At 41.6% G+C, this 27698-nt stretch overlaps 1 protein-coding gene across 9 annotated transcripts in view; it reads right to left on the reverse strand.

The window, feature by feature from the left end:
* USP6NL (USP6 N-terminal like) overlaps positions 1 to 27698 on the reverse strand; it is a 208820-nt gene that overhangs the window by 106165 nt on the left and 74957 nt on the right. For 7 of the 9 annotated variants that reach the window (XM_065599436.1, XM_008172235.4, XM_024108964.3 and 4 more), the window contains one exon: positions 3720 to 3793. The exons of the other annotated variants lie outside the window; for them this stretch is intronic. In XM_065599436.1, coding sequence (XP_065455508.1) covers positions 3720 to 3793 — 74 coding nt within the window. The remainder of the gene's footprint in view (positions 1 to 3719; positions 3794 to 27698) is intronic. 9 annotated transcript variants of the gene reach the window in all.

Here is a 27698-nt window from a genome sequence, read left to right on the forward strand (position 1 = left end):
TTCCACCGCAGAAAAGTTCCTCAGGTTGTCTTTTTTGTACAACCCTTCATGTCACTGGTAGAGTTGGGGAGCAATGTGGTAAAAGATGAATAGTGAGGAACAATGTTTTAAAAGGCTTTGAAGGGCAGGACGTGTCTTTAACTTGATGTGGTGGACAAGGGAGAGCTAGTGGAGAGATTAAAAAAGGGATGGAGTGATATGGACTGATCAACAGGGAAAGATAATTTTAGCAGCTGCATTTTGTAGAATCAGTGGGAGTAATATGTTTGTCACAGAGGTCTGAGGTGGTGGTGTAGGCAGCTGAAGTCGTAAAGATGGGAGATCGTGCAGCATTTTAGCTGTATGTGCAGAAAGAAAGTGATGAATCTTAGACATATGTGGATGAAGAGCAGCCACACTTTGATACTGTCTGGATACGAGGAGTGAGAGGGAGACGAAGATTTCCCCCAGGTTTGATTGATACAGAAGATGACAATTTCTAATAATAAATCAAAGCTGATGTGCATGTATGCACACACATCCTTGTTGTTCATGACAGGTGCCATTCTGACAGCCTCAGCACTGACCTGCCAAGGCCTCCTCCATGAGTAAGTCCAGTCTTTGATGCCTATACATTCAATAACCCCTGTGATAAAGGTGCTAGAAAAGGTCTCCATTAGCGCTAGCTGTGATGGCTATTTTACAGGAATTCCTGTCTCCCAGAATATTGAATGGATCACCAGAACCATGGTAGAGCTGGAGGTGCAGGAGCTTGGGGTGCACTAGCAGAGTTGTGTAGTGAATGGGAGTTGGAATGCAGGGGGCTGGAGTGGACTGGCAGGGCTGAGATGCAGGAAGGTTGAAGTACACTGACAGTTGTGAGGTGCAGGAGTAGTAGTACAGTGGCAGAGTGTTTAGTGCAGGAAGATTAGGGTGCAAGAAGGTTGGGGTACAACGGCAGAGCTAGGGAGTGTGCCCCCACCCTCTCTTAGAATCATAGAATCATAGAATATCGGGGTTGGAAGGGACATCAGGAGGTCATCTAGTCAACCCCCTGCTCAAACCAGGACCAATCCCCAACTAAATCATCCCAGCCAGGGCTTTGTCAAGCCGGGCCTTAAAAACCTCTAAGGAAGGAGATTCCAGCACCTCCTTAGGTAACCCATTCAGTGCTTCACCACCTTCCTAGTGAAAAAGTTTTTCCCTAATATCCAACCCTAAACCTCCCCCACTGCAATTTGAGACCATTACTCCTTGTTCTGTCATCTGCCACCACTGAGAACAGTCTAGTTCCATCCTCTTTGGAACCCCCTTTCAGGTAGCTGAAAGCAGCTATCAAATCCCCCCTCATTCTTCTCTTCTGCAGACTAAATAATCCCAGTTCCCTCAGCCTCTCCTCATAAGTCATGTGCTCTAGCCCCCTAATCATTTTTGTTGCCCTCCGCTGGACTCTTTCCAATTTTTCCACATACTTCTTGTAGCATGGGGCCCAAAACTGGACACAGTACTCCAGATGAGGCTTCACCAATGCCGAATAGAGGCCTTGCCTCCTCTACCATCCCCATTTATCTCCCTCCTGATAACCCCCTCCCCTTGCTGGAGCTCCAAATCCCAATTCCCCTAACCCCCCACTCCTCCATCTCCTAATGCCCCTCCCCCTCCCAGGATGCATAACATCCAATTTCCCTCCCCACCAAAAGACTTCAATTACATTCCCCCCAAACTAAAACTGCCACCCATGACTCAAATTGTAGCAACCTCCAGCTGCTCAGTTAAAAAAAAAAAACTCCTTTTGTCTTAGCTGGGGGCTTGTGATTAACTTATCCTTAATTATGTTAATTAAAGGGTAAGTTCACAGCCATTGTGATTCAGCCAATCATTAACGTGTCTCAGTACAAGGCAGCGCTAGGAAACAATTTTTGAAGGTGCCTGTAATTCAGGAACTCCTTGGCTGAATAACCCCAAATTTGGATTCCTAATGCTACCCTGCATCCTGTCCCCCTTGAGGGGCACTAAATTTCAATGTAATACAAATAACTATTCAGATTTTAGTGTGCTTACAAGAGCTGAGTTTTAAAGCACATAAAATGGCAAGACTATAAACCTTCTGGCTGATTTTCTGTATTGATGCATACATAAAATTAAAAATGTATATTTTCTTAAATACTGTTCTCAGCATGGGTACCCAAAGATTTAGTGTACCACCTTGGGTAAAATGTGAGATTAGAACCATTTTGACCTGCATCATATCAATAGTTTGACCTTTAGCTCTGTACAATGAAAATAAAGTAAAATCAAATCAAATCAAATAAAAGACACACACCACCTAGCCATTTTTTTAAATTTCTATTTTTTTCTGAGCTTACATATCTGGAACCCCTGGCTCAAATGACTCCAAATTTAAGTCATTAATCCTAGCCTGCACACTTCAGAGGCGCACCAACTTTCGAAGAAATCTGAAAAAATTTGTCTATTCTAGATTACTGAGCAAGGTCAACCTTTAAACAGATGTGATGCAACCTCAACTGTAGTGGCAGTGCTGCACCACTATAATTAAACAGTCTTTCAGCCATGATTGCTACCAACTTTGCACTAAAGCTATTGCTACAAAACAAATGTCAGTGAAAAGAAAATCCCTATGGCTCCCTTAAAATCAAATATATTCCACATTATATAGATACAGCTTTACTTTATATACAATTTTGCATAATGTTTCCTTACCTCCACAAATTACAGTCTAGCACAGTGATACTCAGACTGAGGTTCGGGAGCCGCAAATGGCTCTTTAATGTGTCTCCTGCGGCTCTTTGCAACACATGATATTAAAACATTGTGTGATTTAATTATTAACCAGGCTAAATTATTAACCAATAAGGATGTTTTTATTATGTTATTAACCAATTAAGTTATCAACCTGCACTAAGTTATTAACTTATTTGCTGTGAGAATAATATATACTACTATTTTATAGATATAGATGTATTGTGCGTGCGTGTGTGTATGTATATAACTATATATTTCCCCGGCATACTATTTAAATATGAATATATACTACTATAGCCTCCTACTACTGTAGCTCTTTTGGGTAATGTTGATCACTAATTTGGCTCCTGAACCACTGAGGTCTGAGTATTTCTGGTCTAGCACGTTGTATGACTACCAATGATACCGTGATGAGAATATGTGAGTAAGGTGTAGGCATGCATAACCCAACTGTATTATATGACAGTCTTACTTGCTATGTGGTACAAAAACAGCACAGGCTGAAATTTTTTTCTTTACATAAAATAGGTTACTATAGCAAATCAATGTGGTTATTTTTTTTTCTTTTCAATCGCCATTACTGATTTAGCATTAAATTTCTATTATCATGCATCAATAAAGAGTTAAAGTATGTGTATCCTCAAAAAAAAAAATAGTGTCTCTAGATCAATACATTGGATTCACTAACCAGCATCAATCAGAATAAATAAAATCGAACTGGTTGTTCGACACGGGCATCTCAATATAAGTGAGAGAAAAATGACAAAAATCTTAAAATAGCCCTGAAGCAACTTAAGTTCATCAAACCAACAGCAAAAACACGGAGAAAAATAAAATAAAGCAAACGCTCCTTGATGCAGAATATCACACCGAATATTTTAGGAGAAGACTATTTATTTTTGAACTTGCCAGAGGAAGCCCACATTTCAATTTCTAATAATCAATGCCAAAATCACACTATTAACAGGAGTACTTACTTTGTCATACTTGGCAACTATCTCAGCTCGTTCTTGGGCAAGTTTGATAGCAGCATCCTGCTCGGCATCTGAATCTGTTCAGGATTAAAATAAAAAAGTAACTGAGGTTTGCGCTCTCTGTAATCGAGAATTGTTGAAAGTAATTAAAGAATAAATCTTATCACATAGAGACATTAGGCCTCAGGAGTACCAAAATGAATATAGCAAAATGAAATATGGTGGTATTTGAAAAGTAACAATTTGAATACTGTTCAAGATCAATAAAATTGTGCACTGTTCCAACTGCTGAACGGCCGCAACTTCAACTCTCAAACCTGTAATCTAACAACCTATTTTATTTCTATACTATTATGAGAAACGGAAGAGCTAAAGCTTCTTGCGATAAGATGCATTAGGAACTTCTGAGATACCACTATGAGTTTTTGTGATTCTTTCACAATTTTCACTAACCATAGTGCTTCATTCATTGATTTTCTCTCTTTTTTTAAATTACATCCATCATGATTTGCAATATTACAATGCTATCTTATGCGGCAAAAGGTTGGCATGCCAATGCTGAAGTATTTTCTCTAACCTTTCCAGAAGATGGACATTTAAATCTTGAAAAGAACTGGAAGACTGAAGGCCTCAGGGCTAAGACTTCCACATGTGCCTTACCCTTAAGAACTCAGATATTGTAAGTAATGCCACAATGCAGGTTATTGCCACTTTTAAAAAAATCTAAAATTAACGGTGTATGAGTAATTCCCAAGATTCATAAAGTGACAGGATTTGAATATACCAGAACTATTAAAGTAGCAGTGCTTGAATTAACTCTTAGGACACTGTAAAAAGCGACAAAGAGTCCTGTGGCACCTTATAGACTAACAGATGCATTGGAGCATAAGCTTTTATGGGTGAATACCCACTTCATCAGACTCTTGACATCTGTTAGTCTATAAGGTGCCACAGGACTCTTTGTCGCTTTTTACAGATCCAGACTAACACGGCTACCCCTCTGATACTCTTAGGACACTGACTATTCCCAAGGAAGCAGTGAAGGAAGAGATGGGTCATATCAGGAACTGAAGCTGGGGCAAGAAAGAGCTAGTGCATGGGAACAGCATGACACATTAGGATGGTAGGTCTGACACATGAGAGTAGATGGAGCCTTCCAGGTGACTGATGAGGTAGCATGGGGCCTTCCAGCCAAATGATGAGGAAGTAACATTTCAGTGTAGCACTGGGGTCAGAGCATTAGAAAGGATCTTGTTGACGGAGAAGGGAGTAGAAAACAGAATAAGAGAGTGAACAGCTAGACTAGCTTATCTGGCTCCAATCCCAAAGTACACTCAACCTTTAGTTTTCCAGTGGTAAAGGAGACATAAGAAAATTAAGATCTATCTTACCACCCAACATTTGACAATGATCAAGTAACTAATTCAAAAATGGTTATAGCATCAGAATTAATGAAGGAAACCATCTTCCACCAATGGAAGATTTTCTTTTTTCTTTTTTTTTAAATATCAAAAAATTTTGAAAAAACAGCTATCAAAAAAGATTTGGTATTTAAAGAATACATTCATTTCAAAACTGTATTTTCATTCGCCATTTAGTCCTTGAAGTGGGCATCCTTGTAGTGTATTATTTCTCTAGAAAGGGAACACTCCAAAAGTATATGCCATGAAAAATGATACATTGTAAGGGATTCTATATAAAAGCATCATATTCCAAGGACAGACTTTTTATTGACATATTTTCACTATTTGTTCAACCCTTATATTTCCTTATGGGATTTATTATGACTATTTTTCAGGACAATGGCTTTCCTAGATATTTCCACTAACCCAATTACAAATAAAGGCAGAACATTCTTGAGAAGAACACACATTTTCTTACTGATACCTAACTCAATAGAATATTAACTGTGACAAATGGATTGTAATGAGCAATGAATGACAGTTGAGTATCTCTTAATACGAAAGGGAAAAAGATAAAAGCTTAAATAGGTTAACCATGGAGCCAGTTAAAGGAAATCACTGTTAGAAAATACTTTAACACATCAAATTTTGCGTTTGATGTGGTGGTTTTGGTTTTTTGTTCTTTTAAAACCACAGTTGATAGAATAAAACGTGCAGATGTCCCATCTGCAATCAGGTTTTGGGCAACATACAGTACCTGTACAGTATCAGAGGGGTAGCCGTGTTAGTCTGGATCTGTAAAAAGCAACAAAGAGTCCTGTGGCGCCTTTAAGACTAACAGATGTATTGGAGCATAAGCTTTCGTGAGTGAATACCCACTTCATCAGACGCACTTCATCTGTACAGTAACTCCTCTCTTAACAGTGTAGTTATGTTCCTGAAAAATGCTACTTTAAGCGAAACAGTGTTAAGTGAATCCAGTTTCCCCATAAGAATTAATGTAAATGGGGGTGGGAGAGTTTTGGGTTCCAGGGAAATTTTTTTCACCAGACAAAAGATTACATATACACACACAAATAAACAGTATAAGTTTTAAACAAACAATTTAATACTGGCACACAGCAATGATGATTGTGAAGCTTGGTTGAGGTGGTGAAATCAGAGGGTGGAATATTTCCCAGGGAATGCCTTACTGCTAAATGATGAACTAGCACTCCGCTGAGCCCTCAAGGGTTAACACATTGTTGTTAATGTAGCCTCACACTCTACAAGGCAGCAGGAATGGAGAGAGGGGAGACAGCCTGTCAGAGAGAGACAGAGACACTCACCATGTGCGTGTGTGTGAGAGAGAGACTTGCATTGCCTCTTTAAGTACGCTGACCCCACTCTAAGTACATTGCCATTTTAAGTAGATCAGCAAGTTGAGACAGCAGCTGCTGCTAGCAAGCTCCCTCCAGTGTGGGGAGGGACAGCTCAACTGCCTGGCAATGGATAGCCTGCTGGGCGGCTGCACAGGGAATTTAGGGGAGCTTGGAGCCAATAGGGGGGCTGCCAGTCCACCCTGGTTCCAAGCCCCCACCAGCTAACTCCAACGGGCTGCTCTGTCTGCAAGCAGTGGACAAAGCAGGCGGCTGCCAAACAACGTTATAAGGGAGCATTGAGCAACTTTAAATGAGCATGTTCTCTAATTGATCAGCAACGAAACAACGAAACGTTAACCCGGACGACTTTAACTGAGGAGTTACTGTATTAAAAGATTCCGTGACTGTCATTCTGTAGCCTAGAATGTCTGTTGAGTCAGTATCAGAGAGGTAGCCGTGTTAGTCTGGATCTGTAAAAAGCGACAAAGAGTCCTGTGGCACCTTATAGACTAACAGAGGTATTGCTCTGACGAAGTGGGTATTCACCCATGAAAGCTTATGTTCCAATACGTCTGTTAGTCTATAAGGTGCCACAGGACTCTTCGTCGCTTGTTGAGTCAGTGTGAAGCAATGGAAACTGCTATAAGCATGGTTGAGAGCTCTTTTTGTTTAGATATCACCAGTTTCAATCACCACTGGAATTTGCTGCCTGTTACCATACAATATTTAAGTTCTCAGCCATTTCAACTTTACAAATTGCACCCATGTGAAAAGCTTTCAGGTACCGTCAATCCAATCACCACACTTACTTTACAGCTAAGTTGCATGCACAATACCATATGTGGTATGAGAGATACTGCACATATTGTGCATTATTTGGCCCAACTGCCACAGTTCTTACAACATGGGCTTTTGCCTAATATAAGAAATAGTGTTCCATACTCCCAGTTTCTCAGGTATCTATCCAAATTTTTATGCCCTCCCATCAGCAGAGTACAAAAATCTACACAAAGACCATCACCTTTCAAAAAGAAATCTAACAAGTTCTACTCCTGAGGGAATTCTGCACCAAAAATTAGACATTCTGCTTAAAAAACAAACAAACAAAAAATCTGCACACAGTATTTTAAAATTCTGCAAATATTATTTGTCAATAAATAAATGTGGAGGCTCCAGCATGGTAGTGGGGAGCACAGGCCACTAGTTGCACGGAGGTGGGAGATCACCCTCCAGCCCCATCTCCGGGGACACGGCTCAGCAGTGATGCTGCACCCGAGTGCCCCAGCGCAAGAGCTGGGCCTGCTCCAGCGGTCCTTGGCTGGGGGCAGGGGGTTGCAGAGTGCTCCCCAGTGCCATGCTGGAGCCTCCACATTTATTTATTGACAAATTTGCAGAATTTTACAATCTTGTGTACAGAATTCCTTCAGGAGTAGCAGGTGAAGCAACTCCCCAGGGTTAGCAGCCCCACGTTAGGAACACCAGGTGTGGGCAGGCAGGATCCAAGTGTGGAGGGGCTTAGGGTGGGGGGGGGATCCAGGTGTGAGGTAAGAGGTTTCTGTGTGGGGCAATCTGGGTACGGGCAGCTCAGTTGGCGGGTCCGAGGGGGTCTGGATGTGCCAGGGCTCATTGGGGGGAAGGGTTCCAGGTGCAATGGGAGTCTGCATGGGAGTCCAGATGAAGGTGATTGAGGCTCAGCTTGGGGGGTCTGGGCACGGGAGGGATGTGGCTTGGCGGGGGAGGTCGGTCTGACCCAGCACAGGACAGGGCATCCCAGCCCAGCACCCCCTCCCCCAGCAGTGATTTACCTCTCCATTGGCTGCTCTGGACACCCCAAATAACACGCCTGTGCTGCTGGGGAGGAGTGCGTGACCGTTCTTGCAACTTCCCTTTGCTTCCCAGTCAGAAAGTCATTTTTCTACGGGGAAGCAAAGAAATCTGCTCAGGACATGAATTCTGTACATGCACAGTGGCGCAGAATTCCGCCAGGAGCAAAGTTCAGATAAATTGTCTTGAATCTCATTTACTTATTTAAAAGATGAAAAATAAGTCATGCCACTTCATTGGAAGCCTGACACCAGAGTCTTAGAAGTCTCTGAAGTATTTCATTACATTTATATTAGTAACCTTTACGTGTTAATAACATAAGTGACTAGGCAATACAATTATTTTTTCTTCAGTGAAAAATAAGAACTAAATTCCATACAACTGAACAGGCTGCAGGAGTTTTACAGTAATATTTTCGTCCCGTGTTTCTATTAGTTTTCTTTATGGGAACACATACTGAAGTAGGGATGTAAATACCATTTAAAAAGTTAACCATTTAAGCAATTAAAAATATGTAGTTTAAATGGTTAACCGATTAAGCAGCTGGGGCTGATCCAGGTGGCCAGTGTGGCTGGGGCCAATCTGCCGGCGCAGCTGGGGCACGGGCTGCTCCGGCCTATCTGGCCAGGCAGCGCCTGCTCCAGCCAGTGCGGGGCCGCTGGGGCTGGCCAGCACAGGGTTAACAGTTAGGGCGGGTTACCCGGTAAGACTGTTGCTTACTGGTTAACCTTTTACATCCCTATACTGAAGCTATAAAAATGTTTTTTTTTCCTGTATTTGTCTCTATGTACATTTCTGTAGCAGCGTGCTCTTGATCTGAAAGAGACTTACCACAAGTCATGTGGCAAAAAAGAAATGTAACTGCATAATAAGATAATAAAATAAGCTATTTTAAAAAAAATGGTTGTGTATTAACGCAATGCCATGGCTATGTCTGGCATTATGAGAGATAAGATGCAGTTTGTGCCCAAAAAGCTTTAGATCCTGAAAAAACAATGCATGTGCTTAACTTTATGCATGGGAGTAATCCCACTATTTTCAATTGACGGTGTATATTCTTATACCTATGGATGTGCACAATTTTTACAGCATCCAAGCCTTAGAAGACAAAATCCTTGCTTGGCAGACACAACGGTGAAGAGGTAGAACCCTGCTTTCACTCCTGAAACTCTAGAAATGTATTTCTAAACAGGATCAAGATATGAATGCTACATTTTAGGGAGCAGAACTATGTCCCTATTTAAATGAACCTTCCCTTACTGAGGGCAGAAATACCAAAAGTTCCTGCTGCTGTGGGATATTTTTCCACAGCCTCCCCACATCTTCCAAAACTATATTCCATTCCCTTTGTTATCTCTCGCCTCCTTTCCTCATCATCGTTGCTGACAGTCATATTTCCTCATGTTATCAGGGTGATTTATAGTGTAAGTTCCTCAGGGCAGGGAGCTTATCTTTTTTAATGTGTGTTAAGTACCAACACTTACATAACACCATAAGTAGAGAGCCCTATTTGAGGAAGAAAGGAAGCAGAGGTTAAGTCTGAATCTGCTACCTTTTTAAACTTCACATTCCTGTGCTGTGAAATTGAGAGATATTTACTTCTCATAAGCCAAGGGCATTTGAGACATTTAAAACTAGTGTAGTTCTTGGTGTGTTGTACTTAGCTCTCTGTATGCTGTTCCTCTTGCTGCCTTGGTTGCTGCATCCAAGCTACCATAGATACTCGTTCATAAGGCGAGTATTTTTGGTAAAAAAGTGACGCATCGAAGAGCGGGGGTCGGCTTATAAACGGGTCTACACCAAAATTTGATGATTTTCAACTCTATGGAATCATTTAATTGAAAACATAATTGAATAACATTGTTATTCCCAACCAATGGGGAACAGCGAACCGCGGCCACAGGGAGCTGAGGGGCTCCATGCCTGCAGACGCTCCAGGTAAACAAAACGTCCCAACCCGTCAGCGGCTTACCCTGACGGGCCGGGAGCCAAAGTTTGCCAACCCATTTATTGATGTCAATACTGCAGCCTTTTAAAGTTGCAAAGGCTTTGTTTAGTGGACTAGATTGGCTTGAAATGAATACTAAAAGAGCAGTGCTGCAGATCTGCATGACATTTGACTCATGCATTTCACAAAATGTACACCTTACAAGCCAATCAGAAAAATACAATGAATGATAGTATATAACTATAGCACTGGTGTCAGTCCGCTACTACGTAATTTGATCTCTTCATGCATTTCTACCAATGGACCTCATAAGTCTCGAGCCAATATGAAAATATAACGTGCAGAATCGATGGAATCTCTAATAAAATTTAAATAGCCTGTTATCGCCACAGACATGCCAATCTACAGGGCTGCTTTGAAATAAAGCAAGAACAATATTAATTTGACAGTGATAAAGCAGGTGACATTCCTATATAAAGTCCTACAAAATCTATAACCACAATAATCTATTTTCATACTAGTATTTAAAATGAACAGTGAAATCAAAAGAAAACGATCTGCTTATCACACAGTGTTCAAACTTAAAGTTGTTGAATATGCAGAAGCAAACAATAACTGCGTCGCTGCTTGTGAATTCTGTATCAATGAGAAGCAAGTAAGAGAATGGCAAAAAAACAACTCACTAAAAGACATGCAAAGAAGCAAGAAAAAATGTCCGAGGTGAGCTTCATTTCCTGAGCTGCAGAAAGATCTCAATAATTGATTTGTTGAATGTCGACAAAATGGGTACATTGTCACTAGAATTGGAATTCGTCTGCGTGCTCTGCAAATGTCGAAAGACTACAGATACAAGTCAGTAAAGCAGTCAATGTTTGTCACATCAGCGGGTTGGTGTACTCTCTTCATGAACCGTCATAGTCTCTGTCTTAGTCAGTGAACAAAGATAGCACAAAAGCTGCCGAGAGATTTGGAAGAACAAAATCTAATCTTTCCAAACGTTTATTATAAAATATCGAAAGGATTATGCATTTGAACGGTCACAAATAGGAAACATGGACGAAACACCAATGACATTCGATCTCCTGAGCAACAGAACGGTAACCGGTGTTGGTGGAAAAAAAACTGTTTTAATTAAAACCACTGGTCAAGAAAATATCCATTTTACGGTGGTTTTACCGTGTTTGGCAAATGGATCAAAGCTCCCTTCTGTTATTTTTAAAAGAAAAACCTTGCCTAAAACATGAAATTTCCTGCTGGTGTCATCGTACGTGTACACGAAAAGGGATGGATGGATGAAAGTGGGACTATTGAATGGCTGGAAAAAGTGTGGAATAAGAGACCAGGAGCACTTTTCAAGAAATCTGCTATGCTCGTTTGGGACACACAAGACAGATGAGGTGAAAAAGGTGGCCAAAAATATGAAAACTACTTTGGCTGTAATACCTGGAGGCTTAACTTCAGTTCTACAACCGCTTGATGTCTGCCTGAACAAACCCTTTAAAAGACAGGCTATGCAAAATGTGGTCTGGATGGATGTGCTCAGGCAAGGCGAAGTTGACAAAAGGTGGGAATCTTATGAAGCCCAAAATCAATCTGGTCGCCCAGTGGATCAAGGACGCATGGGTGTCCACTCCCTAGGAAATGATAGAAAAATCATTTCAGAAATGCTGTATCAGCAGTGCACTTGATGGGTCAGAAGATGATGCCATATTTAATGATGACACAACAGAAGCTGATGAAGAGAAGGAATCTGAGTCTGTAGACGACACTACCGACATCTACGATAACAATGCAGGTGCAGCTGTGACTGAAGCTGAGTTTAATGAACTGTTTGGTAAAACATAGACTGATTCAGACTTAGAACAATATGAGACTTTTCAAAGTCTTAAAATCCTTCAAAGTTACTTGTTTTAAATATCCATTTTAAATATTGACTGTAATTTTGAAGGTGAATACATATTTGTTGAGTTATTATAACAACAACAGTTTTTTCGTTAGATTACATTAAAATAATTCTAGCAAAACTTTTGAGTGTTTCTTGTGATGCCAACTTTTAAAATATAGCAGGGGTCGGAAAACTTTGGCTCCCGGCCCATTAGGGTAAGTCGCTGGCAGGTTGGGACGTTTTGTTTACTTGGAACGTCTGCAGGCACAGAGCCCCTCAGCTTCCGGGGGCCGCGGTTTGCTGTTCCCAGCCAATGGGAGCTGCAGGAAGTGGCGCCACTTCCCACAGCTCCCATTGGCTGGGAATGGCAAACTGCGGTCACTGGGAGCTGAAGGACTCTGTGCCTGTGAACGCTCCAGGTAAGCAAAACATCCAGGCCTGTTAATGGCTTACCCTAACGGGCCAGGAGCCAAAGTTTGCCAACCCCTGAAATATACAGTTGGCTTATGAAAGGGTCATACAGTTTTTGCTATTTTTACTTATCCGTTTTGGGAGGTCGGCTTATAAACAAACGGGCTAATGAACAAGTATATACAGTACTTCCTCTGCTATGCTGGTTCTTACTCTGCTTAAACAGGACTGCAGGACACAGAACAGTTGTGTTTTATTTGGCAGAGATTTACAGCTGCAATACTGGAGGTCTTGTTTCCCACACCCGGTCTAACCACTTAACTGAACACTAACCAAACAGAATCTGCCTCTTCCTCAGGAACTCCCAATACCCCTCTAGAACTCTCTCTGCTGGGATATATGAGATCACAGTGTGATGATCCTTAATGGATTCTAAGTTTATCTCAGCATATTTATAAGCCATATATTGCCTAGGTCCCACCACAATATTATTTTTCCCTTTAGCTTTCCCTCTGTTGTATCTACGGAGTGGACACCATCCACTAACTTTCCACTGAAATCTACACATCAGGACATACCTGGCATGTGTTCAGCAGCACACCAGAGTGTATGGTATTTTGAACAACCAGTAGCAGTTAAAAGGACATTGCTGGTTTTTTGTTTTAATTAAAACAAAAAACACGTGTGCCTATAACAAATAACTTCTCATAGAAGACAAAAATGAATGAATTTCAAACTTAAAAGTGTACTGTTCACCATAGGCGCTGTCTTTATGAGTTGCTGGGAGTGCTCAACCCCCTGCTCTGCCCCAGACTCCGCCCTTGCTCCTCTCCATCCCCTCCCTCCCAGAGCCTCCTGCACACCGCTAAACAGCTGATCCACATCAGGCAGGAGGTGCTGGGAGGGAGGGGGAGGAGGTGATTGGCAAGGCCACTGGCGGGCGGGAGGGACTGGGGAGAGGAGGAGGCACTGATCCACAGGGCTGCCGGTGGATGCTGAACACCCACAATTTTTTTCCATGGGTGCTTCAGTCCCAGAGCACCCAGAGTCGGCACCTATGCTTTTCACTATTTATGATGTTTGTTGTCTTATGAACTGCTCTCATCTTGGAGAACAAAGTCCATTTCTAGTCAATTTTTACTGTTGAGCAGGTTGCAAACTCTTCAGGGAACAGGTTTATTTGCTTAAAAAATGGTTTCTAAAGGACGTCAACAAACATTACAGAAATGTTTTTATTGGTCTTAGGTTTAATAAAAGCTTACTTTTGCAAAACAAATGTTTGGTTAGATTTGACTTGAGAGTCCTTTAAGTGAAATAATTTCCAGTTATAGTGCTTTTTATTAATAGATCTGAAAGTGCTTTATTAAAGGTGGAGAAGATTTATATTATTTTTTTTAAATATAGATGAGGGAATTCAGAGGGAAAGTGACTTGCACAACATCACAAACTAAATCAGTTGCCGAGTCTGAAGTTGAACACAGATCTCGTATCCTTATAACTTAATCCTTGTGTTAAAAAAAAAAAAAAAAAAAAAAAAAGATTTAAGGTCCTAAAACTTTTACATTTGTAGGAACATTTGAAAAAATAGAAAGTTTGCTCTAAAAATATATTCAAGATTTGGCCACTTTTCTCCTGTATCAGTAACAGAGGAATCACAGTTTGGCATGTTCCATACTTCATGACAATTTCAATTATATTTATTGTAGAAATCATCATATTCACTGCCTTTAAGTAATCCTACACACGCCTGCCAGCATCAACTTAACCTTCTATCAAGCTATACCAAACTAATTTAATTATATGCTAATCCAGCCACACACAAAAATTGGAGAGCAGCTTGAAATGGGGACAATAGGTTATATTTTGGGAGATAAAGAATATAGCGTGGTCTTCCTTATAAAAAGAGTGCTTTAAATATTTCCAAGTTAGAAGTTATGTAATGGCTCAGCATTGAGTCAAATCTAAAAACAGAAATCTGATAGAAAAGTTATTGTTGAAATATCTGTTCAACTCCAAAAAAATATAATTTCACCACCTTATATCACAATGAAAAACAAAATTTACAAAATCAGTTAGACATAGTACTGTATGGAAGATCTACAACAAAACATTCTAAACTTTTCTGATTAAAAATTTGCATTATTCAAAAAATCAATGATTTATTCAAAGGCTAACTGATAAGATTTCAAATGAGGTTGACAATGGAGAATTATCAACTTGAGTTGGTAAAGGGACATTACCAACTCATCAGGTTCCTTTGGGATCTGTCCTTATGATGCTATTCAATATTTTTATCAATGACCTGGAAGAAAATATAAATTCATTCCTAAGCAAGGTTGCAGATGACCAAGATTGGCAGTGAGTGAATAACAATGAGGACAGGTCACTGATACAAAACAATCTGGGTCACTTGGATGGCTGGATGCAATGAATCAAAACATATTTTACATAGTCTAACTCAAGGAAAGAATGCAGTCCATACTCACAGGATATGAGACTGTATTCTGGAAAACAGTGACTTCAAAAGGGACTACAAAGTCATTGTAGATAGCCACCGGAATATGAGCTCCTACTCCGTGATGATGTCACAAAAAAAGGACTAACAATACTTGGATGTATTAACCAAGGTTAACACTGAAAAGGAGTAATATATTACCCCTGTGTACAGCACTGGTGAGACCACTAGTGTGACCCCTAGTGTAATACTGTGTCCATGCTTTTAAAGGGGAATTGAAAAATTGGAGACGGTAATGGAAAAAAGTTAGAAGAGCTATGAGAATGATTTGTAAACATCAAGGAAAACTGGAAAACATTCCTCACAAGGAGAGACTAAAGGAACTCAATCTATTTAACTAATCAAGGCGAAGATTAAGAAATGACTTATCTTTCTATGACATATTTTAGTTCAACCATAAAGTTGGTGGGCTACACATACGAATCCCCAAGTGAAATTAATGGTCTGCATTATACAGGACATGAATATGATCATAACAGTTCCATGTGGCCTTAAAATATATGAATGATGATTAACAATGACATTTGTCATGGTCCATTGTGGTATTGATTGAATTTTGTTTCTTTAAAGATATTTTAAAAAAACCCACTGGTAAGAACACATGAAAAACAAACTTCCTGGTTAGTTAAAAGGCTCTAATCACATGGTCAGTTTATAGTCATTCTTGAGCATATGTTTAATAGCTAAACAGGGAATCTGGAGGAGTGGTGGGGAGAGGAGAACGTTACTTTTATATTAGGAGGGAAAACACTCTGAGAACGACACTTAGAAATAAAGCAGATCATCTTGTAGATTTGACTTTTCCACATTGGGATGCTACTTTCAAATTAAAACCAAAGGCTGACCTTTAAGTAATAAAGGTTGAAAAATGTTATGTTTATACATCGTGTTAGAGATATATACTGGTAGGCTTTAAAGATTAAGTCCCCTATTTATCCACAGAACAGGAACAGTACTGATACCACCATTGCAGGTTTCTAATGCACCAATGTGCCTCCAACCTGACCTGAAGAAACCCAAAACTTCCAAGCCCATTTAATACTTGACCTCTCTTCTGAGGCTGTCAAAGGTGCCAATTAGTATTAGTATTTTTAGATGTGTTCACTTGTCCATAAAAAACTGGACTCCAACTGCCAACTAACTTCATACAGAGCACTAGAAAGTAGCAGCTATCTTATTTGCAGCTAATCTTCGGTTTTTAAATTAATCAAAGGGAAAGTAAGGCCTGCTGAACTGGGTAGCTGTGGACTGGCATCAGAATTAAAGTTGCCAACTGTCTAATCATACAAACCCAAACACCCTTGCCCCGCCCCTCCTGCCCCACCCCTTCCCTAAGACCCTGCCCCGCCCCCTTCTTCAAGGCCCCACCTCACTCACTCCATCGCCCCTCCCTCCATCGCTCGCTCTCCCCCACCCTCACTCACTTTCACCAGGCTGGGGCAGTGGGTTGGAGTGCGGGACGGGGTGCGGGCTCTGGGCTGGGGCTGAGGTTCAGGAGGGAGTGAGGGGTGCAGGCTCTGGGAGGGAGTTTAGGTGCAGGAGGTAGCACCGGGCTATGGCAGGGGGTTGGGGAGCAGGAGAGGTGAGGGCTCCGGCCGGGCAGCGCTTAACTCAGGTGGCTCCCGGGCAGCAGGGCTAAGGCAGGCTCCCTGGCCCCGTGCCATTCCAGGAAGCAGCATGGGAGCCTCCCTTAGCCCCACTGCAGGAGGCACCACCCCTGCCTGCAGGCACGACCCCCGCAGCTGCCATTGGCTGCAGTTTCCAGCCAATGGGAGCTGTGGAGTCGTGCGCTGCCCCCACCCCCAGTGCCCGAGACCTCTTGCTTCCCTCCACCCCCACCCCAGGGGCCACAGGGAACCTGTCTTAGCCCCGCTGCACTGCTGGACTTTTAGCGCCTAAAATTTCCTGGTTTGGCTCCCATAGCCTCTGGGAGATAGAGCCCGATTCCGGGACAGTCCCAGCGAAACCAGGGGGCTTGGCAACCTTAATCAGAACAGGTCTTATAACTGCTTCCTCCTCTGCTGCTGAGCAATATTCAGCACAGACAACTTATTTTCCTCCCCCTACCCCCACTTGGGGGCTTAGGAGATCCTCTTGTTTCAGGAAGAGTTAAAATACCTTCTGAAAACGGGAAGTAAGATTGGACACCCTGATGAAACAAGCAGATGATGGAAGGCAAAACATTACATAGCCTTATTCAAGAGATGTAGGCAACAAATTTTGAGGCCTAAATAGATCTTCTGTAAAAGGAAAGCAAAGGAGTTTCAGATGTCAGCATTACTTACTAGAGACAAAGCCACAAGTGAGTTATGGAAGTCATCCCAAATGAATATAAATAAAACTTCTACCACAACCAGGTTTCCTGTATATGTCATATTTTAAATGAAAACAATATTTTAGAAGAGGTTCTATAAATGTTGAGACTCTTGTATCTCTCCACCTGTTAAGCGAGTCAAAGCATACTGGTCTCAAAGGAAAACAAATCGGAAAATTCAAATTTAAAATACCTCTACAATTGATATAAAATAGATTTCCTATACAAAAGGGCCAAGATTTTCTTTAAAAATATATTCAAAGCTAAGACTAGGGCGACCAGATGTCCAGTCGAAAAGGGATCCTAGCACTGCTAACCAGGCAGTTGACTGTCCAGTTGGCAGCGCCACGCAGCAGGGCTGGCAGGCTCCCTGCTAACCTCCACACTCCCGGGAAGCAGTCGGCATGTCCCTTCTCCAACTCCTATGCGTAGGGGCAGCCAGGGGGCTCCGCACGGCCAATGGGAGCTGGTGGGGTGGTGCCTGCGGACGGGGCAGCGTGCAGAGCCGCCTGGCCGCGCCTCCACATAGGAGCTGGAGGGAGGACATGCTGCTGCTTCTGGGAGCTGCTTGAGGTAAGCACTGCGCGGAGCCTGAACTCCTGAGGCCTCCCTCCCGTGCCCCAACCCCCTGCCCCAGCCCTGATCTCCCTCTGCACCCCAAATCCCTCATCCCCGGCCCAACATCAGAGCCCGGACATGCACCCCAACCTCCTGCCTCAGCCTGGAGCCCCAGCCCGCACCCTGAACCCCTCAGCTTCACCCTCAGCCCCCTCCTGCACCCCAAGCCCCTCATACCAGGCCCCACCCCAGAGCCCTCACCCCCTTCCACATCCCAGCCCCCTGAGCCAGCCCAGTGAAAATGAGTGCATGAGTGAGAGTGCGGATAGCGAGTGACGGGGGAGGGGAGGATGGAGTGAGCGGGGGTGGAGCCTCAGAAAAGGGGTGGCATCGGCGGGGCCTTGGAGGAGGGGCAGGGCAAGGGTGTTCAGTTTTGTGTGAGTAGAAAGTTGGCAACCCTAGCTAAAACTCCTAAATCCATATTTAGACTCCTATATAAGTGACCTGATTTTAGAGAACTGAGCACCAAGCAGTTCTCACTGAAATGTTTTTCAGAGAAAAAGGAGAGAGAACAGACAACTGAAGACAACTCTGGAAAAATAGATAACCCAGAAGTATTCTAGGAAAGTAAAAGAAAATTGCAGTGAACCTAGGAAGGTTCTAAACAAAAGCAAAAGAGATGTAGTAAAACAAATAAATACATAACTGAAATGCATTTATCTCTGGAGTAGAACACAGCAGTGACTTAGCTACTGAAATGTGTACAGTAACACCATTTATCAGTTAAGGAAACAGAGAAGAATAATGTATTCAAATGAAAATAAAGAATAAACCACACTACTTTTAAAAAATAATCTGGAATAAGATTGCATGTGCACATACTATAATGAAGGATTCTCTCACCCCTCCCACCCCTGCCCCCTTAAGGGTTTTTCCTTTTAGGATAACCATTCAAAGAACAAGATCACCGAAGGAGAAATGGTACTTAAACAATATATCTCTCTGCAATGTAATTTACAAAGTCTAATGTTTAACAGAGCTAAGACAGAACATGTCAATCTCACAAGCCCTTCAGCGAATACGCGCTCAGCTACCTCAGAAGAATACTGAAAACTGAGAGACAACAGAACTGTGTAGAAGGGACAATATATCAGCACAACATATTTTCTCAGGTCATTTGTTGATTATAAAATGGTTCTATGTATACACTCTTATTTAAGGACTGGATCCCAGTTCACTTTAAGGGTACTTTTATAAGTAGTTCATAAAGAGTGAATAAATGATTAAAAGATGCTATAAACATGTTACAGATATGAGTGGTATGTGTTATAGAGGATTATAAATTACTGATGATTTTGCACCTTGGCTACAGGTAACTTATTGACAAAGTTGGAGTATATAACTATTTATATAGCAACTGATTAACCATTTATTAAAGCATCTATTTATCATTTATTAATCCTTTATAAGTTTATAATTTGGCCCTCAAGAAACTTAAGACACTACAATGTTTTCTCCCCAGAGAGTAACACTAATGTCTCCCTTTCCCTATGGATAAAAGATACCTACCCCTTGTCATTTATAGTTTTTCAGATTCGCCTCCCTCCAATCAATGCTCCACACTTCACTCTGTGCTACAAGGATCATAACTAGGATCCTATCAAAGTCACAGCCATGAAAAACGCATCATGGACCAAGAAATCTGGTCTTGTGTGCGCTTTTATCCTATACTATATAGACTTCAGGGGGGAGACCAGCATTTCTCAAATTGGGGGTCCTGACCCCAAAGGGAGTTGCTGGGGAGGTCAGTATTGTCACCCTTACTTCTACGCTGCCTTCAGAGCTGGGTGGCCAGGGAGCGGCAGCTGTTGGCAGGGCATCCAGCTCTGAAGGCAGCGCCCCGCCAGCAGCAGCGCAGAAGTAAGGGTGGCAATACCATACCATGCCATCCTTACTTCTGCGCTGCTTCTGGTGGCGACTCTGCCTTCAGAGCTGGGCTCCCAACCAGCAGCTGCCACTCTCCAGCTGCCCAGCTCTGAAGGCAGAGTCACCGCCAGAAGCAACACAGAAGTAAGGGTGGCAGTTCTGCAATCCCCTCCTACAGTAATCTTGCGACCACCCCGTAACTCGTTTTTGGGTCAGGACCCATACAATTACAACACTGTGAAATTTCAGATTTAAATAGCTGAAATCATGAAATTTACCATTTTTAAAATCCTATGACCATGAAATTGACCAAAATGGACCATGAATTTAGTAGGGCCATAATCGGAACACTAATCCAAATAAGCACAGAAGACCCACTAACATGAGCAGCACGGGCTGCTGAAGCACGGCATTACATTTTTTGCAATTAAAGTTATGAAAAAGTTACTGAATTTTAAGATGTCCAACAAACTGCCCTACTACCCTGCAAACAAAAGACTATCAGAGAGCACTGGGCTGGGAATCAAGTGAACTAGGTTATAATCTCAGCTCTGCCAGTGATTCACTATTACTTACTTCACTGTGCCTCAGTTCCATCTGTTAGTTGTAATTAGCTGCTGCATGACTAAGTTAATTTAGTTCTGCAAACTTCAAGGTGCTCAGATGAAAGGTGCAATAAAAGTAAAAAGGATCATTATGTTATTTCATATATATGGAAAAGGAGTGCCCCACTATCTGGTCATTTTCCCCACCATGTTTCATTTGCAGCTGCAGGGGTAAAAAGAAACCAAAGACCCATGGAAGATGCAAAGTTATTTCCCATTACTTCACTCAAATTCTTGCTTGTTTGCACATTCCACAGCACAAACAGCCAGCTGCATTGGTATAAACTAGTAACTGCAAGCACTATTAACAGCTGTTCTGCATCTGCAACACATTCAAAGCTCATCTCAGAACGACGTTTGGAGTTTTTTTAAACTGTGGTCAAATCAGAGGGTTCTCTAATGACAATAATATTCATTCTCCCTTCCTATTTTAAAATCACAGTACTTTACTGTGAGTAACTAACATATCTGCCCACTGCACTCTGACCAAAGGAATATCCGGACTCCTACAAACCAGCCTCACACCACTCACCACACTAAGGGCCAGCTTCCTCCAGGACACAACTGAGTTCCTCCACAAACTCCACCGCATTTAGAGCCTCCCTCAGAACATTATCCTTGTCACCATGGATGCCACTTCCCGATACACCAACATCCTTCACAATAACGGCATAGCTGGCTGCCTCAAATATTTACAAGTCAAAGGACAACCCTCAGATATCCACCCCATCGCCAAACTCATCCATTTCATCCTCAACCACAACAATTTTACATTCAAAAACAAAAACTTTGTCCAAACCATGGGAACAGCCATAGGTACTAGGATAGTTCCCCAATATGCCAACCTCCTCATGGGCCACCTTGAAGAAAAAATATTGAACAAATACAACAAAACCAATGAAACGCTTGAGATTCACCGATTACATTTTCATCCTCTGGACAGATGACAAACTCCCCCAGATTTCCACCACAACTTCAACAGCCACCATCCATCCATTAAACTCTCTCTGGAACACTCCCATGCCAGTCAACTTCTTGGACACCACAATCAGCTTCAACAATGGAACCCTACAGACAACCATATACAAGAAACTCACGGAATACCACACCTACCAAGTAACCACCTGAAACACACCAAGAAATCTGTTATCTACAGCCAGATATTCAGATACCACAGAATATGCCGATGATCACAAAGCGATCACTCTATATCTGACCTATCAGTCATCATCCTCAAAGGAAACCTGCACAAGATTTTCAAGAGACGAGCCTGGGAGTTAAACTCATTACTTTCCTAGACACTAAAAATCATGGACTAATGAGACACTGGATTTATGACTCATTAGAGATTACAAAAATCTGTAATCCACTAACCCTCCTTTTTGTCCTATGACTACAGAGATGTTAACAGGCCACTGTATCTTGAATGGTCCCTAGAATACGTGCTAACTACTTATGCTAAACTATCTGTTTGATCTTGTATTTAGCTGTGACAGTCTTAGTACCTTTCCCAGACCGGAAGAAGAGCTCAGTGTAGCTCAGGGGTTGGCAACCTACGGCACGTGAGCCGATTTTGAGTGGCAGGCAGCTCCCTACCGTGGTCCCGGCCCCCAGCCCCCCCGCCCTCCCCTGCGGGGGCAGGAGGCAGAAGCTTGGTTCTGCAGCAGCCAAGCTTCCTCCCTCCCCCGCTTCTTTCCTGCCCCTCCTCCTCTCCTTCCCTGCGCCAATCAGCTGATGGCCCTAGTGAGGGGGAGGGGGAAGAATGGCAGCGTGCACACAGCTCCATAGAGGAGGCAGAGAGAGGTAGGGACAGGCCTTGGGGAAGGGGATGGAACAGGGCATATCCCTTCCAGCCCCTTGCCATGAGCCGCTCAGGGAAGGGGGCTGGGAGCACCCCCACGAGCCGAGCACCCCAGCCTTCTGCCCTGAATCCCCCACACCCCAACACACCCAGCCTTCTGCCTTGCACCTCCCACACCCTCCAGCCCTCTTCCTTGAAACCCCCCCCCACCCCACACACCCAGTCTTCTACCCTGCACCCCCACACACCCCCAGCCTTCTGCCCTGAACCCCCCCACCCCAACACACCCCCAGCCTTCTGCCCTGCACCCCCACAGTCCCCAGCCCTGATCTCTGAACCCCCTACACACACACCCCAGCCTTCTGCCCTGAACCCCCTCCCCCAGCCCTCTGCCCTGACCCCTAAAACACCCTCGCCCCCCCCCCCCAGGTCTGGGGTCCCGGCCGCAAGCCCTGATCAGCCTGCTGCTGGCCTAGGTGAACAGAACCCCAGGCTGGCAGCGAGCTGAGCAGGCTAGTGGCGTAAGATCAGCATTTTAATTTAATTTTAAATGACGCTTCTTAAACATTTTGAAAACCTTGTTTACTTTACATACAATAGTTTATTTATATAATATAGACTTATAGAGAGAGACCTTCTAAAAAATGTTAACATGTATTACCGGCACGCGAAACCTTAAATTAATTAGAGTGAATAAATGAAGACTCGGCACACCACTTCTGAAAGGTTGCCGACCCCTGGTGTAGTTCAAAAGCTTGTCTCTCTCACCAGTAGAAGTTTGTCCAATAAAAAAATATTATCTCACCACCTTGTCTCTCCATTTTAAAAATAATGATTTATCATGGCAAATATCTACACACACACATAACCTATTCTAAGCAGGTGTTGGAAAATATTAAACACCTTTTATTGTATTTATTTCATATATATACACACACACACACACACACACACACGTATGTCAAAGGCAGATGTTCTGAGCTGTGAAAACAAGTTAAAATTAGGGTTGGAAAAAAGTTGAAATACCACTTAAATAAGACTTGTCAGAAAAGAAATGGTATTAAAATTTAATTATATTTCTTCAAATTTCTATTGTTAAAGCCAGGGTGATTTATTTTAGTACTATTAGATATCCATATTGAAAATCATCAGCAAAGTAAAACAAATTAAATATGCTAGGATAGGTGAGCAACCTCTTCTAATTCTTAAGGAAGCTAAATAAGAATTATAGATTCTTAAATTAAAGCCCTTAAATTTAAAATAATTTACCATTCTTTAGATTTTGATTTCCTGTCTGGTCCTGGTAATTATACACGGTCTTAGTCTTCATGGCATACACTTATTTACTTTTGGATCATATTCTAAACTACTGAATCAAGTAAATAGTAAGTGGCATAAAACATGTTAAACTTCTCTTTCCTCTACTTGGAACAACTGCTTCAGATAACCAAGTCACTTTGTGCTTCCCCCTTTTCTAATTGCATTATAGCTATGTGGACTACAATCATTCAAACAAAGATTTTATTTGTTCAAAAGAAGCATCTTTCAGGCTACACGCAAGTATTATCCATTGCAGCCTACAGCCAGCATTCCGACTAATAATAAACAAGTGAATTTGAACAAGCAGCTTCACTATACGTTGTTCCTGAAACATACCATCCTCATAGCCGCACTCTTGGCTAAGAATTCTTTTTGGTGTTTACCATAAACTAAAGAGACCTTATTCAAAACTTTTGGAGAGGTATAGTTCCAGGTGTCCCATTTTGAACTCTGCTAATTTAGAAACAAGTTTAATTCTGGAAGCAGGAAACAAAGTAAATCTGTAGAAATATAGTTCAGTTTTCCAGTCTCTGCCTGAGCTGGAGACCTATCTGGAAGTCCCTGTTCAGCACTCCTTAAAAACAGACTACAGGGTTTCCTTATTCTCTAAGTTATTGACAGAACCCTACATCTCAATTTAGGTCTAGGTATTTAAGTATTATTTTAGAATCTGAAATACCTAGCAACAAAACAAGACACACTTTCAGGAATTGATGGCAATCCTTTCCTAGACAAACTGGCTCAATATTCAGAAGTGACAGAATCCATCTTTTTCTTCCTCCTCCTCCTTAGCATATGCGCAACGTGCCTCAGGTAGCATGTGACCACGATTCATCACCAAATTTGGTCCGCTGGTTGGATCATTAGCTTCCCTGACCCAGGCCAGATATGATGGGGAGTGTGACGTGATGAAAGCTTGAAACTGAGTACAGTACCCTGAGAACTGGAAAGCAATCCCAAATTTCACATTCATACATACAGATCAAGACATCAATCCAAACTTTAAGCATATTTAGGCCTTTAAGATTATTTTCTTCAACAAAATGCTAGTAATTATAGATTCATAGATTCTAGGACTGGAAGGGACCTCGAGAGGTCATCGAGTCCAGTCCCCTGCCCGCATGGCAGGACCAAATACTGTCTAGACCATCCCTGATAGACATTTATCTAACCTACTCTTAAATATCTCCAGAGATGGAGATTCCACAACCTCCCTAAGCAATTTATTCCAGTGTTTAACCACCCTGACAGTTAGGAACTTTTTCCTAATGTCCAACCTAGACCTCTCTTGTTGCAGTTTAAGCCCATTGCTTCTTGTTCTATCCTTAGAGGCTAAGGTGAACAAGTTTTCTCCCTCCTCCTATGACACCCTTTTAGATACCTGAAAACTGCTATCATGTCCCCTCTTTTCCAAACTAAACAAACCCAATTCTTTCAGCCTTCCTTCATAGGTCATGTTCTCAAGACCTTTAATCATTCTTGTTGCTCTTCTCTGGACCCTCTCCAATTTCTCCACATCTTTCTTGAAATGCGGTGCCCAGAACTGGACACAGTACTCCAGCTGAGGCCTAACCAGAGCAGAGTAGAGTGGAAGAATGACTTCTCATGTCTTGCTCACAACACACCTGTTAATACATCCCAGAATCATGTTTGCTTTTTTTGCAACAGCATCACACTGTTGACTCATATTTAGCTTGTAGTCCACTATAACCCCTAGATCCCTTTCTGCCGTACTCCTTCCTAGACAGTCTCTTCCCATTCTGTATGTGTGAAACTGATTTTTCCTTCCTAAGTGGAGCACTTTCCATTTGTCTTTGTTAAACTTCATCCTGTTTAACTCAGACTATTTCTCCAATTTGTCCAGATCATTTTGAATTATGACCCTGTCCTACAAAGCAGTTGCAATCCCTCCCAGTTTGGTATCATCCGCAAACTTAATAAGCGTACTTCCTATGCCAATATCTAAGTCGTTAATGAAGATATTGAACAGAGCCAGTCCCAAAACAGACCACTGCAGAACCCCACGTTATGCCTTTCCAGCAGGATTGGGAACCATTAATAACAACTCTCTGAGTACGATTATCCAGCGAATTATGCACCCACCTTATAGTGGCCCCATCTAAATTGTATTTGCCTAGTTTATCGATAAGAATATCCAGGGGTTACATGTGGGGACTGGGAAATAAACTCTGTTGCAGACCCTGTAAGTGATTCACTGCATAACTTGAACTTTGCAAACTCTAGATGCAAGGTATATTTGGGTCTGATCCAACTCCTATGAAGTCAATGAAAAGATTCTCATTGATTTCAGTGGGCCTTGGGGAGGGCCCTAAAAGTGCAAGGTATTATTACAGATGTAATCAGATTCATTTTATTATTTTTCCTATTCAGTGGTGCCTCCCACTGATTCAAATGACTTTTCCAGTGGTTTTAACCCTCCTCCTTACACTGTTCATTGTGATACTGAATCTGGCAATTAGCTTTAGCTCCAATGTATTTAGCGTTAACTGCTAGACTGTATCAGCTACTCTACAGTAATAAGTTTAGATGGTTTATCTTCTCAACATAGTATGTTAATAAAATGTACCAATACCAAATGCCTTTGTAAATATAGTGAGGATACATAATCAACACCAAAGAGTTAGTTGTAACTGAATGCAGACCTATTTGCTGTGCTCTCCACTACTCTGCATATTTGCTTCAGTTAGTGATGGTTCCTTGTGGTAACAGGTTTTCCATATAATTTTTTTAAAGTATTTTACCAACTTTTCTTATGATAAATGACTAACTAGCCTGGTAAAACTAATTACATTTATTTTTCCTTATCTTACAAGCTATTACCTTACTTTTCAATGTCTAACTTTGGTAGGGGAAAGAGCATGCAAGGAATTTGTACAAATTGAGTATTTGCTCATTACACAATAGCTCAGGTTTCAACATAGATACCTCTGAATTATGTAAAAATAGATAACTGACATTTTAATGATCCTGAAATTCTTATAGAAGGTTCTAGGTTAGTGGTTGTAAACAGCTGTATTCTCCTACCTTTTTTTGTTTTGTTTTTAATTGGTTTTCTTTAAAAAAAAATCAAAACTCACGAGAGGAATTATACAAAACATGAAAAAACTCACAAAGGATGAAAGGGCTAGTTTTTGGCCTGAGAACTAGAGTTATTTTTCCAGATGAGTAGTCAGACAAGAGGAAAAACAGATTTTTAAATAATTTTCAAGTTTCCCTATGTGGCTATTTTCTACACTGAAAACACACTCCAAGTGTTTTCAAACATGTGCCAAAAATAAGCTGAACACTATTAAGGTTTCTTCAATAGAATTGGCTATAGTTATAGGCATGGGTGGGAGGGGGAGAAGGGGAGAGATGGGGGTAGAGAATGTAACATATATAACACAGGAAAGCGAAAATTTAACTAGGCTGTAGGGAACTTGACTCAACACTCACCTTTACGAAGGATCCAATTTCATTGCAACAGAAGACTGACAGTTCTGTAAGATTTCCTGTGAGATTCTGCATATTACACTGATGCAATAAGGATTCTTTGGAAACCAGGCTCCATGATAAATTATAAATAATAATACTACAGCAACTGTCAACTTCAAAGCACTTTTACAAACAATCCTCAAAGGATGCCAGTAAAGTAGGTATTATTCACTCTTTATAAATGAGGAGACTGAGGCAGAGATGTTAAGCAATTTATCACAGAATGAGTACCTGTCAGAGACAAGATTAGAACTCAGGAGTTTGTCACACAGTTACAACAAATTTAAAAATAAACTATGGACACACCACACTTAAACAACAACTCATCTGAGCATCCAAAGAAGCTTTACAAACATTAAAATCAATCCTCAACATCATTATTAAGTAGGTACGAATTTTTATAGTAGAGCTTTACTAATCTGTACTCCTTATTGCAAGAACACTGAAAATGACTGAATTTTACCAGCTAGTAAGTGAGCAAACAAAAAAGCACATCACAAAATGTATTTTGGTAATTTGACACATGTTTGGTTTTAATTAGTAACACTTCACATTATAGTAATTTATATAAAATTACTAAGAAAAACTTAATATTTAGCCTTTACACTGTACTTTA

Source organism: Chrysemys picta, chromosome 1 (assembly GCF_011386835.1).
Source record: "Chrysemys picta bellii isolate R12L10 chromosome 1, ASM1138683v2, whole genome shotgun sequence".
NCBI lineage: Eukaryota > Metazoa > Chordata > Testudines > Emydidae > Chrysemys > Chrysemys picta.